Below are 16957 nucleotides of genomic sequence, written 5' to 3'. Positions count from 1 at the left end.
TTTATTTGCCAACGTCGAGACGCGATTGTTTTTCACAAGGCAGCTGACCAATAAAGCCAAAAGTGTTGAATATTGACCCTGACCGTGGGTGAATACATAGTTTTCACTGGGGGTACTCCTACAGTTGAAATACTGGGGCATGTGACACTGTTTTGACTCCCATTTTCATGGTCCAGACGATCGATTTGTCGTCAAATTTTAAGTATTTCAGCAAAATTTATGCAATTTTTTGCAAAAAAACGTATTTTTTTAGTCATTGCGCCCTCAACGTCCAGTTTTCAACTGGCTGCGAAGCACTGCCACCCAACATCCCCGTGAGTATCTCTCTAAGTTTTCATGCATGACACGTGTGTGCATTTTGACCAATCATCGTGTCAACAATGACTTAATATTTATCGCAGATGTGGTATAACGGTTAGCGCGTCAATCTGTCTAACAGAACATGTAATAGACTAGCATACATTCTCTTGTTTGTTTTTGTTTTTGTGAAAGTTTGTGGGGGACGATACGTTGCGGATATGGAAATGTAACGAAATATAGTATGCAAAATTATCTGCTACACAATCAGCACCAATCACCACAGAAGAACGACTTAATGAAAACTCAGAATTTATTCACTAACGGAAAACCCGCTGGCAATCCGGAGACTTACAACTCGATATCAACGATATAACACAAATTGTAAGAATGATACAGAACTGGCAGTATGCCCTTGATATACGTCGATAAACTCTTGACCGTGTAAGAAAATTAGTGGGAAAACTTCTAATTGGATGAATATAAAAATTAAAACAAAAGAACACACTGCGGTGGTTTCTACCACGTTCGCATTCATGTCGTCGTCTCACTTCAGAAGCCGTATTTTGCAACAATGTATGTCAGAATACAGTATTATTGAACTTGTATAAAACGAAATGAATAAAGCGATTAACAAATATTGCATGTTTCAATTACAATGCTTCACAGATAAATGATTCAGAAATTACTCCGACTGTCATCAGTCTCAGTATTCCATCTCATACCAAGTATTCCCACTTCTACATCTTCAGAATGTTTGTTGTCGCTGGTGGCAATCTCTCTTAGTGTGTTGTCATTGGTTGACCAACTTCTCAAATTGAAACCACCTGACGTCATCATTTCATTTGCATGTGTATAGTAATCAATAGCCTCATTGGTGTTGTTAACACCCGAAATGACATCGTCAACATAAATATTGTTTTGTAAATCCCTGGCAATGGCCGAAGTGTTGTAAGTATCCAAATGAGCTCTTACAACAGCATTAAGAATAAAGGGGGAGGGTGTCGCCCCAAAAAGAACAGATTTAAACTGATATGTATCGAACTCACTCTCTGTATCGCCTGAATCTGAGAGCCACACAAACTTGGTGAATTTCCTCTCCTCAGGTTCTAGTTTCACCTGTAGGAAGGCTTTTTCTATGTCGCTAGTGATAGCAACAGGGTTCGAACGAAATTTAATCAATATGGATGTCAAGTCATTCAACATGGGAGGGCCTTTATCCAGGCAGTCGTTTAGACTGGGTGATTTAGCTGACTTTCTACAACTACAATCATACACAATGCGAATTGGTGTGGTGGAGCTCTGTTTAGCTACTGGATGGTGTGGTAGGAAGTGACCTTCACCTTTGTCACAGGTAGGTAGTTTCTCAATAAAGTCATTTTATTCTTGCTCACGAATTAGTCTATCATACACAGGAAGTATGTCACTAGGTAGGCGTCGTACCATGTTGCGTGTGCGGTTCAGAGTGACCTCATAGTTGACAGGTAGTTCATCATGTTCTTGTTTCCATGGCAACTTAGCTACATAATGACCACCATCACGTCGTAAGTGTGTGGTTTTGTATGTTTCATAGTCAATGTGTTTGTCAACATTGTTTTGTTTACATTCGTCAGCTGATATGCCAATAGTTTCCAGGTCCCAATATGAGGCTATAGCTTTCTCCTCATACTGAGTATCTGTGATTACATGCAAAACTTGAGCATTTGAGTTAGGTTGGCCATTATTTTTAGGCCCAGACAAAATATACCCAAAAATAGAATTCACAGCAACTGGTCCAGATCCTCGAATGACACGGTCTCCGACCATCTCCCAAAAATAATCTAAGCCAATTAGAATATCTATATCAAATGACTGATCGATTGATACAGGGTGAGCCAAGTTTAGATGACGTAAATATGGCAAATCAAGTAAGTCAGGTGTCACATGGTGAGTCAGATTGTTAGATATGTCAGGTATAACAAGAGGTTCTATAGATACAATGTCACCAGTCAGGGTATGCATATGGATCTCACCTTTAAATAGTGTTCTTGAGTACTTGTCCTGATGACCCAATGTTGATAGGTTGACAGTCTCTCGATGGGTGGTGGGCTTCATGCTGATTTTCTCTGCAAATCTGGTAGTAGCGAATGACCTTGTAGCCCCTTCATCAAATAATACATTGGCATAAATAATGTTCCCATATTTGGCAGTAACAGGAACCACGGCTGTCTTTAATAGGACAGGTCCGGTAGGTTGGCGAAATTGTGAAGTTGAAAGATGAACGCGTGTGTCATTTGCGCGTGTAGTGGTTAATCCATTTGCCGAATGTTCATTGCTCTGTGCTTGCGTTGTGTTTCTGTCGCTGGCTGGAGTGCTCACACACATATTTGAGCTGGTTTGCCGTGCTGGGCGATCATTGAAATGCAGCGAAGAATGGTGTTTCCGTTCGCAATGTTTACAACTAAATTTCGAAGTGCAGTTGCTTACCAAGTGATTTGCAAGGCAGTTGTAGCATAATTTGTCCCTCTTCACTATGTCAAGTCTCTTTTTTGGATCGGTGATTGTTGTGCAATCGCTGGGGTTATGTAAACCTTTGCAAAATAAGCATTGTCTCACTGCATGTCGTTGTTTACGATACCCAGAAGTAGGCGCGTGAAAAGCGGTTATTGAGAGTCGTGACATTTGACCCCCAAGAGTCTGACCTTCATTGTTGACATTTGTCAGGCCCGCCTGTAAAGCATGTATTTCGGCAGTAATAGCTTTTCTCAGGTCGACAATATTCCAGGCTTTGTTGCCGAGGATTCTAGCAATTTGTGTGCAAATGTTATTAGGCAACTTACGTAGTATCATGGGAACTAGTAGCTCGCCGTACGTGGATTCATCTTTTCCCAGGGCTTGCAGTCCGCGGATATGGGACTCGAGCGTGTCATTAAAGCGTAGTAAACTCGTAACATCGTCGGTGGGCGACTGCAGCTGCCATAGAGCTTCCATGTGAGCGGAAATAATCATATGTTTCTGTCCGTAACGTTCGTTGAGAAGTGCGAGCGCTTGGGCGTAATTCACTTCTGTGAGCGGTAAACTTGAAATCAAGAGTAGGGCTTCTCCTCGTAATACCCCCTTGAGATATGCGAATCGTTGAATGTCTCCGAGTGTTTTATCATCGTGAATTGTAGACCTGTACGTGTCATAGAATGTGATCCATTCCAATACATTGCCCGAAAATGTTGGTAATTCAATTTTCGGCAAATTCACAGTTCTGTGCGTACTAGCTGATGGGTTGCTGCGTGGAGTTGAACCGGCGCTGGAGCCTGTGTTCGGTGCTTGTCTGCGTGGGTCAATGGCGTCGATGCGTCGCTGCCTTCTACGTGATTTCATGGATAGTTCATCAGTATAATCGTAGCTTTCCTCCATTTCTTTTTCGATAGTTGACTCTTCTTCACCCTCGTGATGCATAGCGAGACGTAAGTCCTCGTCGACGGCTTGCAGTTTGGCGCGTCGTTCGTTGATAAGTTCATTCAGATCGGCGATCTCGTTGAAAGCTAACACCTTGTCGTGGTTGTTGTCAAAATCAGAGAGTAGGATTTCCAATCGATTAGTGTTCCTTGTAACCAAACCACGTTGTACCTTCCTTGCCGAGCGAAGCGAAGCTACATTTTCGGTTTTGGTTGTAGATTGTGATTGGGCTGAAGTGTTTGAAACAGACGTCATTTTGCAATACTATAAGGGGTGTACCGTACGCGATAGCTGTCACAAAATCCGCAATATATCCTGGTCTTCTCGGCACCAAAATGTGGGGGACGATACGTTGCGGATATGGAAATGTAACGAAATATAGTATGCAAAATTATCTGCTACACAATCAGCACCAATCACCACAGAAGAACGACTTAATGAAAACTCAGAATTTATTCACTAACGGAAAACCCGCTGGCAATCCGGAGACTTACAACTCGATATCAACGATATAACACAAATTGTAAGAATGATACAGAACTGGCAGTATGCCCTTGATATACGTCGATAAACTCTTGACCGTGTAAGAAAATTAGTGGGAAAACTTCTAATTGGATGAATATAAAAATTGAAACAAAAGAACACACTGCGGTGGTTTCTACCACGTTCGCATTCATGTCGTCGTCTCACTTCAGAATCCGTATTTTGCAACAATGTATGTCAGAATACAGTATTATTGAACTTGTATAAAACGAAATGAATAAAGCGATTAACAAATATTGCATGTTTCAATTACAATGCTTCACAGATAAATGATTCAGAAATTACTCCGACAAAGTTTCAAAGTACAGCAAATAAGCGAGCGAGTACGAAAGCCGAGAAGGGACCTCCCACTTCGTACTTCCCATTTCTCACTTCTTACTTCTCACTTCCCATTTCTCACTTCTCATTTCTCACTTCTTACTTCTTACTTCTCATTTTCTGACTTCCCAATTCTTACTTCTCATTTCCCACTTCGTACTTCTCATTTCTCAGTTCTTACTTTCTCATTTCTCACTTCTTATTTCTTATTTCCACGTATCTGCCCACTTTCCGTTCCACGTGACTAAGTTGAAAGGTCATACAGTATGCGAACGCGCAATTTTTGATGAACATGGCGACAAATGAACAGACGACGCAGCTGCGAAAGGTATGTATTTAGCACCTTTTACGCATATTTTCCCAGTGTGAATATGTGTAGTTGACACGCTAGTATAGACTACGTCGTGTAAAGTTGGACAAACATGACCAGAGTTGCAAAAATCGCGCATCTTACGTGTTACCACAATCGCTACACTGAAGGTTGAATAGATATGTGGGCGGGTCATGTGACTTTACGTAGAAGTTCGTGCACGAAAGTTTCTCTATGGGAAATATTATCCAATTTATTAGCATGTCAGTCCTTTGTCCCGAAGACACATCGGTGTGTAATGTCAATCGTGTAGAAATCATCTGTACTTGTCATTCTGACTAGTGCCATTTGTTATTGAGGCTCATTTTATTATTTTGTGTTATTTTGTGTTGTTTTGTGTTGTTCACTTGGAACATCAATGCAATTTTTGTTACTGTACTTGTCAAACGAGCATTAATACAGGCCACCCTGGAAAATGTGCTCATCTATAATTAGAGTGGTAAACATACTTTCCCTGTTTTGGTGTGGCGCCAGTGTATTTAAATTATCTGGACTGGTTTTCTAGTAATTATCATAGACTAATTGTTTTTTCTTTTTTTCTTAATTATTTTGTTTATAAATGGTGCCTCCTGAGTCTAAGGACATGTGTCTCTCTTCATGTGTTCTTTCTACTCATTATCCTACACTTAGGGACGAAAAGGGGAATTTTCGTAATAACTTGTTTTAACGTTCGTAATGATGTACTTTAAATAAATAAATAATTAACATATTCCATAGGCATGGGCAAGGTATAACATGGAATCAGCTATTTTATTCCCCTGTATTTCGTACAAAGATAATTTTAGTTGTAAGTATATATTTTCCACATTAATTGTCAGTATTCATACAATATCTTCGATACTGGACTCACATGTGAATGGTCGAAAATAATAAAAAATTGTAACATGTAATTAAAAATTTGCTTTATATAAAAACTGTTATTTTTAACGTAAAATGGAACTTTTATTTCCTATAAAAATGAAAACACCGTTTTTATTTCCTGTAACCTGACCAGCAAACAACTCCCCCCCCCCCCCGCCCCCATTTTACACTGCCTGGAACGAAAACAATTTCTTCACACTTCACACTTCAATGCATACTCATGTGTTTGTTTTGCAGCTGTTGTGTGAAATCTTTACAACAGAAAGAGGAAATACAATTTATGAAACTTTTTTGCAAGAACAGGTAAATGATCAAAGATGCACTTTTATGCAAAATGTAGTTTGAGTTATAATTTTCAATGTTAATAACTAAAGCTTGGATTAAAAGATAGTACCGTACTTGCTTTATTACAAGTGCATCTCCATTAGAATTGCACCATTGCATTCATTGTATATTGTAATATAAAATATTACTTATTGCGATCATAAAATCACCTGTCATTTACGTAAGTGCATGACTCTTCTAATAGAGCAAAATCATTACTTATTTAATTCACTACTTTAATTTCTCTAAAGGTACTTGAAAAGGAAACTATTTCTCTAATGAGTAATGAAGACCTGAAAGGAATGGGTCTTAAAGTTGGAGAAATTGTAAAGTTAAAATCTGCAATTAACAAAGGTAAACTTTAATTAATGTAATTCATTGCCCCCCCCCCTTCCTGCCTTGCCTATCAAATATAGTTGACTATTATCCCATATTTAAAAATTATAGCCGTGTAACGAGATGTGTTGCAACCATAATTTTGCAATTCAAGTGACACCAGTACATAACTGGTAACTGTGCATATAAACATAATATTTCTATACACAACTCTTAATCATTACCTTCATTTACTCATGATATCAATAATCATGAACATATAGCTGCCAAGTCATATTTCACCACAACAATCTTATGTAGGCTCCAAGTATGACTTTCATTGAATTGAATAACAATGTTATAAGATATGCATTGCCATTTTTTTCCAGATCAAAAGAAAACACGTGTTGTGGAGCTTGTGAAGCAGATAAGAGAGAGAAAAAAGGGCTCGTGCAATAAGAAGTCAGTACCCGGTACTTCTAGAACTGCAACAAAGGTATGTTTATTAATTACTTTAGTGGTATAATGTATACTATTGATGCTAATATAGAAACAAACACTCAAACAGTGATCAACATTTATTTCTAAACACTGGCGTGGGTATAAAAGTTGACCGAACGGAGCTTATCATATTACTGATTGTCCGTCATTGTCCGTCCGTCATCCATCATCTTACATTTTCATCTTCTTCTTCGAATGCTTTCAAATTTGGTGTTTTGGTACCTTAGGAGGATCTCTCGCAGATTTGTTCATTTTATGTCAAAATTGTGACATTGGATTTTTGCTGAATATTTCAAATTTTTTATTATGGTATCTTAGGTTGTCCCTCTGATTTGTCTAGTTGCTAATTTGCATAATTTTAAATACTAGTATTTAAAAAAAATACAATTCTAGTGCTACATCAACATTTTTTAGACATGCTTTGACTGATTTTTCTGCAAATTTGGTATGTTTGAACAAACTATAGGGGTAACATTAAGAATATTGTATTACGTCAGTGCTTTATTTCTCACCAAACAATGCCACAAGATACTACAAATAAATGCAACAGGCTTTATAATAAAGTCTACATTAACCAGTAAACCAGTGAATTACAATATCAAAATAATTTAATTTCGATTTCTATATTTTCTGGCCATATTTTCCATTGACGCGAGTTGTTTATGAGAATTTTGGAATCTGTTTTTTTTCGTCACCTGTATAAATTTTCACAACTGGCTCATACTGTTGAGAGAAAAGCAAAGTAAATGTGAATATATCTCTAACGTGCATAAACTTATACATATGATTCCCTATCAGGTACCCTGCCCTATACCACGAAAAACACAGAAGAAGTTATACCTTGGTTGGTTACACTCGGAAAACGGCAAGCCATTCAAACAAATAAGATTCAATGATGGAGGTGGTACAAGGGCTATTGATTATGATGATGAAGATATGACTGTTGAAACGATGATCAACAAAGCAACAAAATTGTTTCAAAAGAGCATTGAAAAACTTGGCAATATCATTGAAATGAAGAAAGAGTTAGGAAATTTTGCTAGAGACAAAATTGATTCGTTCACTGACATTGATGGAGAACAATGCAGTTTTGAAGAGTATTTAAAATCACATGGTATTTATGCCAGCAAATGTAAACTTTACCTTATGACAAGCACGAATGCAGATACAAAAGATGATGATATGAGTGAGAGTCAACCGGAAATACATGAAGCTATGTCAGATATTAGCAATGATTCAAGCCCTATAGCTAGTAGTACAGTTGCCAGCTGCAATTCTCAGACAGACTCCAGTATTTGCAACAGTTTGGAGGAAAAAGTATTGAACTTTGATATTGAGAGCCAGTCATCTTCCCTACAGTCTACAGGAGAGGATTTAAGTATTTATTACTTTCAAGAAATGCAGTCAAGCTATTCAGAAGTAACGTGTACAATCACAGCTTCATCTAGGTCTGAGTGTCGTGAATTATGTTCATTTACACAACCTAATGTAGAAACTTTATGTGAGTTTGACCCACTATCCAATGGATACGAAGTCAAGTCATTATCAAAGAATCGGGTGTGTTATCTGAATTATGGGTGTGATGAAAATGATGCCTTAAGATTTGTTTTCCCAATGTCGAATGGATCAGAAAATTCTAAAATCATACTTCATGGTCCAGAAGAATTATGGGGTTATGACGAAACCAAACAACTAATCCTTGCTGTTATTACATCTTGTCATGGACAGCCAAGAGCTAAATACACATGGAGAAGAAATGGTGCCATTACTGTTGAAGATTCTGATCGTTGCTGCATTTTTGTGAGTGAACCTGGTATGTATAGCGTTGTCGTAACGTTTGATGACTTGTTCGAAGAATCTGAAACCGTGAGTATTGTTAAAGTATGCTTAGGACATTCAGCAAATCCAAATGAAGGAATACTTGTGAAGGAAATCAAAAGTTCCACAGGAAATAATAGCCAAGTTTTAAAATGTGGAAAAAGGCCTACTACAGAAGACATGGATAGCCAAATTTCAGAATCTGAAAAACCTGTACCTGTAGCAGCACTAGATGTACCAAAGATCAACAGAAAAGATTTGAAATTTGAGAAAAAAAATGAAATAGGCAGAGGATCATTTGGAGTTGTATATAAAGGGAGTTGGATCGGCACAGATGTTGCTATAAAAGAAGTCAAAGTCAGAAATGCCAGGCTTCTGCAAGCAACTGTTAGAAGAGATATCCAGGTGCATAGTAGAATCAGACATCCAAACATTGTTCAACTGATGGCAGTTGCTACAGAGAAAACTAGTATATATATTGTGTCGGAATTTATAGATGGAGCAAATATGGAGGACATTTTGTTCCATGAGACTGACTTCAATATACCTGAAGCCTGATATTTTCATATCGTATGTTGCTAAGCAACTTTGTCAAGCCGTAGCTTACATGCACAATGCTGATATAATTCACCAGGACATCAAACCTGCCAATGTACTAATATCTCGTGATACATTGAACACCAAGCTATGTGATATGGGAATTAGCAAAGTTAAACAAGTGCACAAAACTCTTCAACTAGGCACAGGTATGGGGCTTCCTGGTACTCCTTCTTATATGGCACCAGTGTGCCTGCTTCATCAAAGAAATGGTACAACAATGTCAGATATGTGGTCTGTTGGAATAACCTTACTAGAACTGTACACTGAAAAGGACGCTTGGGGTTTTGATGATGATTCGCAAATATCTGAAGGTGACAATGCTGGAAATAGCGATGCAATAGCTGCTGCAATAGAACCACTGTATTCAATGTTGCAAGGAGGAAACAAACCAAGTTGCCTGAAGCTCTTGTCATCACATGCATATATCCATGATATGTTGGCTGTGAATATTGATAATTGTTTGGACTATGACCCAGAAAAAAGACCAACAGCCTTATTGATTTTACAGAGCATTATTTAAGCATGTCCCACTTGAGCACACACAAACAATAGAAACATGTTGAGTACTAATCTTATTACAGTTTCAGAATAGTTAAGGGTCTAGTCTATGGATCTGTATATGTTAAATGAAATGCAAAGTAGAATGAAACAAACAACTCTTTACATAATATTAATATCACTTCTGAATCGCTAGATATTTTACTTTAAATTAATCAACATGAAGCCTATGAAGAACTGAGTTGGCAGCCAGTGTATTATGCAAATTAGTTGGAGGCAGCCATAGTGCGACATAATATCCTCCGATATGAAAATATCAGAAATGATTTCCATTGTAACTTCATAACTTTGACTGATTGTACAGACACATGTTACTGTCTGTAAATACCTTGTGAGATTTATAAATACAGCCTTATCTGTGTCGAAAATGTATGTATGCCTAATAAATATGTTAGTTATCAACCGTCACATACGACTTGTAGTTATTTGCAGTGTATTGATATATTTGATTGTTGACAATATGTATGCTATATACTATACTATATCGGTTCATGCAGAATACGTTTATACTAAGTCGATTCGCAATGAATGAATACACAAAACCTCAAATAGATTCACAAGTAGTATGCATAGTTCAGTCTTTATTTTATTTTATTTTATATTGTTATTCTTGATTGTAAAAGTTTTAAAAATATTTGGTTCAAATTCAGGAACTGATCAATGTGATTTATGGGTTGTTAATACTTAAGCTTGTATTAGTCGGGTATTGAAACTAGTGTTCCCTTAGGTAATGTGCATCAACTAGTAGTCAAGCCACCTCATGTTGATAGAGGATGTTACTGTTACTGTTTAGTTGTACCGTAATCAAGTACTAGCACTTGCTCATGAGTCATTTATGGCAGGTCATCTTGGTGCTAAGAAGACTACAGAATAGCAACTTAGTTTTATTGGCCTTGGATGCAGAATGATGTATTAGGTATTCCATTTCAAATGATAGCCATGGATTTTATTGGTCCGATCAGTCCAGCGACTGAGAGAGGTCATAGGTACGTTTTAACTGTTGTAGACTATGGTTCACGATACCCTGAGGCTGTAGCGTTAAATAAATTACCCCCGAGGTAGTTGCCAATGCATTAGTATATATAGGAGGTTGGTGAACCCAAAGAAGTTTTAACTGATTTAGGGACACAGTTTGTATCTGACATTATGAAGGAAGTGAGTAGAGTGTTGTCTATTAGTAACTACTTCATATCAGTCAGCATGTGGTGGTTTAGTTGAGCGGTTTAATGATAATTTGAAAAGTATGTTGAAATGCATGTGTCAAGAACGGCCCAAGGATTGGGATAGGTATCTTGACCCAGTACTGTTTGCCTATAGAGAAGCTTCTTGGGAAAGTTGAGGGTTTTCACCTATCTATCTTATTCATGGTAGAACTGTGAGTGGCCCAATTAGGAGAGTTGTGGACAAAGGAGACCACTACTTCAGAGGCTGAAACTATTTACCAAAAATGCCTTGATTTACGAAATCGCCTTGAAGAGACATGTAAATTGGCTCAAGCTGGGTTAGCTAAGGCAAAGGTTAGACACAAAAAGTATTATGAAAGGAAGGCCAGGGATAGGAAGTTTCAACATGAATGCGTCCACTGGCAATTCGCCTCGTCTTGGTTACTGCTGCACTGCTCAGTTGCTTTCCAAAGGCAAATGGGGGAATGTTCAAAGTGGCTCCTTGAAAGGCAAGTAGGTCACGTATCAAAAATCCCCGATCAGCCATAATATCATCACCTGTCTTCACTTTGTCCAAAAAACCACTATCTTTCACAATCTGCTTGTCGGACACTGATCCAGTCCACAAATCAGACACAAAAGTAAAAGCTCCAGTGGGTGAAATTGCTACAAGTGCCTTGAATGTATTGTGGTACTTATAAGATGACCAGGTAATTCTTTGTGAAGAGGGGATTGATGGCTTTTGAACAAAAAATTCTGTGCAGTCAATAACGGCGACAGTTCTTTTGAAGTGTCGAAATGCTGCTGGCAGAGATGCTCTTACTTGGTCTTGTGTTGGCCATTTTATGAGAAATGAAAGTTCTTTATTAATAAACTCTATCCAAGTATAGCAGTAACGGCTTGCTGTGGATTGCGCAATTCCAAAAGTGTCTGCAAGGTGTTTAGACCTCTTCTTAGTCGAACAAGTACTAAGACAAAAGCCTCAAAATTTGATAGTGCTCGACCATGACCATCACGCCGACTTGTAGATGTGGCTTCTCCTTTCCACAGTTTTATTCTTTCTCCCCTTATTTTTATCCAATTGAAGATAAACATTAACACCTGTATGGATGTAAAACCTACAGGAAAATCAGTAAAAAACATAAAAATATGGTTCTATAAAAAATAAAAACAAGTTCTAGAAGAAATGGATTTACTATTATGTAACAATCACCTGTGTAAAATTTGCAGGACTTGGCATCCGTTAGTTCATCTTTCATAAAGAGATCTCTCTTCAAAAAGTTTTGGTCTGTGAGTGCCCTGTCTGAATATTCACCCAAATGTTCATGGTTGATATCATTGTCTGTGTGGCAGCATTGCACATATATGGTTTGGTCTTCTGAAGTGGTGACTTATCCACAATGGTATTTGTATTATTGCAAGTTAAGGTATCTGAAATGGCAAAAAAAAACATTAACTAAATAGTAAATTATATGCACATAAACGCTTGACATATGTGACAACATGCAGACACATTCACAACATGATGCCCAGCCCCATTTTTATATATTGAAATGTTGTAAAATTTAAAAACAATCCTGCATAAAAAAATAAAATGTCAAAACGTGGATCAGCTGTCCGCCAACACTTAAATATAGATAGAAACCTTTATTTTTATTGTTGATATTTAAATTTGTACATGTGTTCATTTCATTTCATTTGTTACACATATAAATCTAAGAGTATTGTACAAAATAGAATTTAAAATAGGTATAGGGAAAAGAAAATAGCTGCAGTTCCCCGTTCAAAAAAAATATTTGGATAAATAAATTATAGGACGAAAAGTAACGGTACATCATACTATTAATTTGTAATGAATTATATAATAGAAATATATAAATAAACACTAAACCTATATATATATTTATATTTATACACACACACATAATCAAAACTCTGATGTATAAACAGAACAGTTTATCAGGAGAAGTTAGAAACTGGAAGCAAATACTAAATATGTACACTCCAGTGACTCCAAATTTTAACTGTCAATTACAATTTTTAAGTACATAGAGGACAAATAAAGCAATATGCTGAAAGTAAAACCAAAATGCGAGAAACCACCAACAGAGACATTTTTATTAAAATAAAATTACATTTTATGATTTATACATATCCATCCCTTAAGTGTTTTTTAAATGATTGGCGAAAATGTGATTTTGGAATTTCTTCCCTGATTTTGATTGGAATGTCATTTCAAAATTTGGGGCCTGTATATGTTATAGCAAATTGTCCTAATGTTGTGTTTGCATGAATAGAATATAACAATTTTTGAAGGCGATGTCTTGTATTATATTCAGGGTCAACAAATGTAAAATAATCTGACATGCTATCACAGCATATTATTTGTTTGTGAATAAAAGGTGTATAAAAATTGATAAAGACAGTGTTATGCATACATACCACAGGCATAGGCTATATTATTATTATTCTCTTTGTTGGGTGATGTAATTGGGGTCTTTTGTACATTATTCATATTATCAGTGGTAAGTACAGGGTTCAGACATGGTGGACTCTGAGGAGGCACGATAGGTGTATTTCTATCAGTTACCTGAAAATAAGAAACCATACTAAGCATCACTGCATTCATGTAAGATGTGTAAAAAATATGTATAACAAACATAATGGAAGATTCATAATAAAAAACAATGTTGCTGTCCCATGAATAACGTGTAGAAATACTCTATATACATGCAGACGTATAAACATACAACTACAGTTAGGAAAAATATCAACTGACTTCAAAGATATTTTGTTTCCATATGTTTTATATTGTTTATATATATATATATAGTGAAAACATATACTAACAAGATATGATAGTAATAAAAAAGAATGGGGTGAACGGTCTGGTCTGTCTAGCTTCCTTTCCAAAGAAAAGATACACTGTACTCACCAACTGTTGTACCTTTGGTCGTTTTGGTATATTTCCTGTAACGGTAACGGTTCGGTCTTTCGGGGGTGGTCTTTTCTTTCTTGTCACAAACATTCTCAGTTCTACTCCTCTAGCTGTGGCTGGTATAGGATCGGGATGTTCTTCCGTAGGACCATTACCACCAACAAAATGTAAAGAACATACGTACGTGTCTTGTTTGATTCGATGTCTTCCGAAGTCGTCACCACGAGAACACGCACTGATCCACCGATCACATTTTTCTGGTTGGCGTTTCGGCTTCGGAAAACGCGCAAAAACACTCCATTCATCCTTCTTTTCAAACCTCGAATCACTCTTACATTCGCCATACGCACAACGTTTAACTCCCATTGATGCTTTAAATGCCGATACTGTTGAGTGATTGTTGTTTACAACACTGCAATCAATATGGTTGCCACCGTCGTGAATGAAAAGCTTGACCTTTGTCGCGCGGTTGCTAAGTGCGTGATTTAAGTCACACGAGATTTCGTATGATCTCGCTTAACGCGGAATATGGCTTATTGAGAGAGAGTGGGTATGATGGATTACAGAATGGATGTGAAATGCAAGGTGAAAATTTATCATACTAACTTGCTGAAAGCATATTATGAAAGGGGAAAGAAAGTGGTTACAGGTGTGATGAACTGCGTGCACTGCAGCTTAGAGAGATTGCTGGAGTTATAAGAGAAATTTCCGATGTTCTCAATGATTGTCCTGGAAAGTCTAAAATTGGTGAGCATGATATTAAATTGGTAACATCTGAAGCAGTTAGGTCAAAACCATACCATTTACCATCCGATATGACAGATATAGTGAGGTCAGAGTTTAAGAGTATGTTAGAGATGGGACTAATTGAACCATCAAATTCACCTTATGCCTCACCCATTGTTTTGGTAAATAAGAAAGGGGGAGAATTGTACAGGATGTTTTGGCTCGTTTAAGGAAGGCAGGGTTAACTGCAAGACCTTCAGTGTGTTTCTTTGGTTTTACTAATTTAGAGTTTATTGGTCTTCAGGTAGGTGACGGTATTGTGCAAGTATTATCAGATGAAATAGAAGCCATGCAGCATGTAGCCAGACCTGAAGCACTAAAGCAAGTAAGGTCATTTGTAGACATAGCTAGATATTATCGCAAATTTGTACCAAATTTTGCTACAAAAGTAGCTCCTCTCAGTGATTTGACCAGAAAAGGTAAGCCTAGAAAGGTAGTCTTGGGAGATCCCCAAGGATCTTGAATCACTTGAAAGTTGTATTGGGTAAGCAACCAATGTTAAGGTTGTATGAGTTTTATTTATCAGAAGTTTGTTTTGGTGTAGTCTTATTGCAGCAATATGAGAAAGGAAAATTTCAAGTGCCATACGCCAGTCATAAATTGCTAGCCAGAGAGAAGTCTTATTCTGTAATAAAAAGATTGTTTGGCAGTGATTTGGGCATTGCATAAATGTTCAGTCTTGATGAGGGGGCAATGTCAGCATCCTTTATTATTATGTTTTTGTCATACCTGAAAACCCTGCAAATAGAAGTGTGCATGGAATCATGGGAAGAAACTGTGCATTTCCGTGTGATAACTCTCATAAAAATGATTGACAGGTCATACTTGTTTACAACTCTAGAAGGACAATTGGAATCAACGAGGTGTGTTTGTGATTTACATAACAAAGGATGTTTACCACTCTGGAGGACAATTGGAATCTACCAGGTGTGCTTGTGATTTATATAACAAATGATGTTTCCGATCTACTGAGTTGCCTGCGTGAAACACCTGCTCGCAAGACCACATTGGCTCATGTGAAAACCCAGGTGGTATACCTGAATCTACGCAATTTATGCTTATGAATAGGCTAGACTGAGAACTGCCAGTTATCTATTGCTTTTCACAATCTTTTCAACAGATTAGAGCGACCATTGCTAACTGCAATAAGCAATATTTTATTAAATTTTATTAAATTTTCATGCGCAAAGTTTTAAATTGTATTAAACATAAAAAGTCAATCTTTACGATTTTCTACAAAAATACTTTCAAATACGTAATTTCATTTGTGTGACAAAATAATGTAAAGTGTTCAATGAGTGATTTGTTGAGATGGTCTCCCATGCAAGTATTTGACACGTCTGATGAGTCTTAACATTTCATACAGACTGATCTGATCACATAACTAGAGTCTAACTAATATGATTTTAACTGGCGGGTGTTGAATCTTACAAAATTTATATTGATTGTGCTTGTATGCTCCGAATTTGATCTATGACCTAAACATAATTCGAACGACAAATCAAATATAAGAGAGAATATTTGAGAGGCTTTTCATCGTTGTTTCAATAATACAACCACTTAGTTCAATTTTCCAAACAAGCCTAGCAGCTTTGCAATCGCTTACGTAACTTTGTATGATATTCCTAACACTTTACTTTCAGGTCGTATGACCATCTGTTTTGCATATAGGGCTTTCAATCGACTTTTGGGTATGTTTGCAAACGTCTAACTGCGGGGTTCGATATGACAACCATTTTGATAAAACTTTTCAATCGCTTTTCACAACTCTATTTTCTTGCATTGTACGTTCAGGTCAAGCGACAGTATGGTAATACATCTAGTGCTTTCACTCGACTTAACTGTGGGCTTCGTACGACATCCACTTAGGTTAAATTTTCAAACAAATTTACCAACAATTCATCGCTTTTCACAAATTTGTAAATTTTTTCCAACAGATTTAGGTCACCATTGCCCACTTCATTCAACAGTATGTTATTGAAATTACGTGTAAACTTTAAAATTTCTTTCAACATTAAAGTAAATATTTACGATTTTCTACACAACTATTCGTCATCACAGTCACAAAAACGACACATTCAATTGGAATATGTATTTTATTCAGTTATTCGTCAATGCAAGTACTTGCCATGC

General features: G+C 37.0%; 3 protein-coding genes and 1 pseudogene across 3 annotated transcripts; 1 reads left to right on the top strand and 3 right to left on the bottom strand.

The window, feature by feature from the left end:
- Window positions 1-975: 975 nt before the first annotated feature.
- Window positions 976-1503, bottom strand: LOC102805579 (uncharacterized). Its single transcript, XM_006816612.2, has one exon. It carries the CDS (start codon window positions 1501-1503, stop codon window positions 976-978), a length of 528 nt encoding a protein of 175 aa, XP_006816675.2.
- A 174-nt stretch (window positions 1504-1677) lies between these two features.
- LOC146733871 (uncharacterized) lies at window positions 1678-3984 on the bottom strand. The gene has a single exon (XM_085490793.1). It carries the CDS (start codon window positions 3982-3984, stop codon window positions 1678-1680), a length of 2307 nt encoding a protein of 768 aa, XP_085346919.1.
- Window positions 3985-9386: 5402 nt separating this feature from the next.
- LOC144345047 (mitogen-activated protein kinase 4-like) lies at window positions 9387-9899 on the top strand. Its single transcript, XM_078006732.2, has one exon. It carries the CDS (start codon window positions 9387-9389, stop codon window positions 9897-9899), a length of 513 nt encoding a protein of 170 aa, XP_077862858.2.
- Window positions 9900-11455: 1556 nt separating this feature from the next.
- On the bottom strand, window positions 11456-14411 carry LOC146733870 (uncharacterized; annotated as a pseudogene).
- Between the last annotated feature and the right edge of the window lie 2546 nt (window positions 14412-16957).

This window comes from Saccoglossus kowalevskii, chromosome 15, assembly GCF_978046115.1.
Source record: "Saccoglossus kowalevskii chromosome 15, keSacKowa6.1, whole genome shotgun sequence".
In the NCBI taxonomy this organism is placed as follows: domain Eukaryota; kingdom Metazoa; phylum Hemichordata; class Enteropneusta; family Harrimaniidae; genus Saccoglossus; species Saccoglossus kowalevskii.
This window is presented reverse-complemented; position numbering and strand designations above follow the sequence as displayed.

What these genes read in the sequence shown, in the direction of transcription:
- LOC102805579 (XM_006816612.2), bottom strand. Translation starts at nt 1,503, where the DNA reads ATGTTGAATGACTTGACATCCATATTGATTAAATTTCGTTCGAACCCT.
- LOC144345047 (XM_078006732.2), top strand. Translation starts at nt 9,387, where the DNA reads ATGCACAATGCTGATATAATTCACCAGGACATCAAACCTGCCAATGTA.
- LOC146733871 (XM_085490793.1), bottom strand. Translation starts at nt 3,984, where the DNA reads ATGACGTCTGTTTCAAACACTTCAGCCCAATCACAATCTACAACCAAA.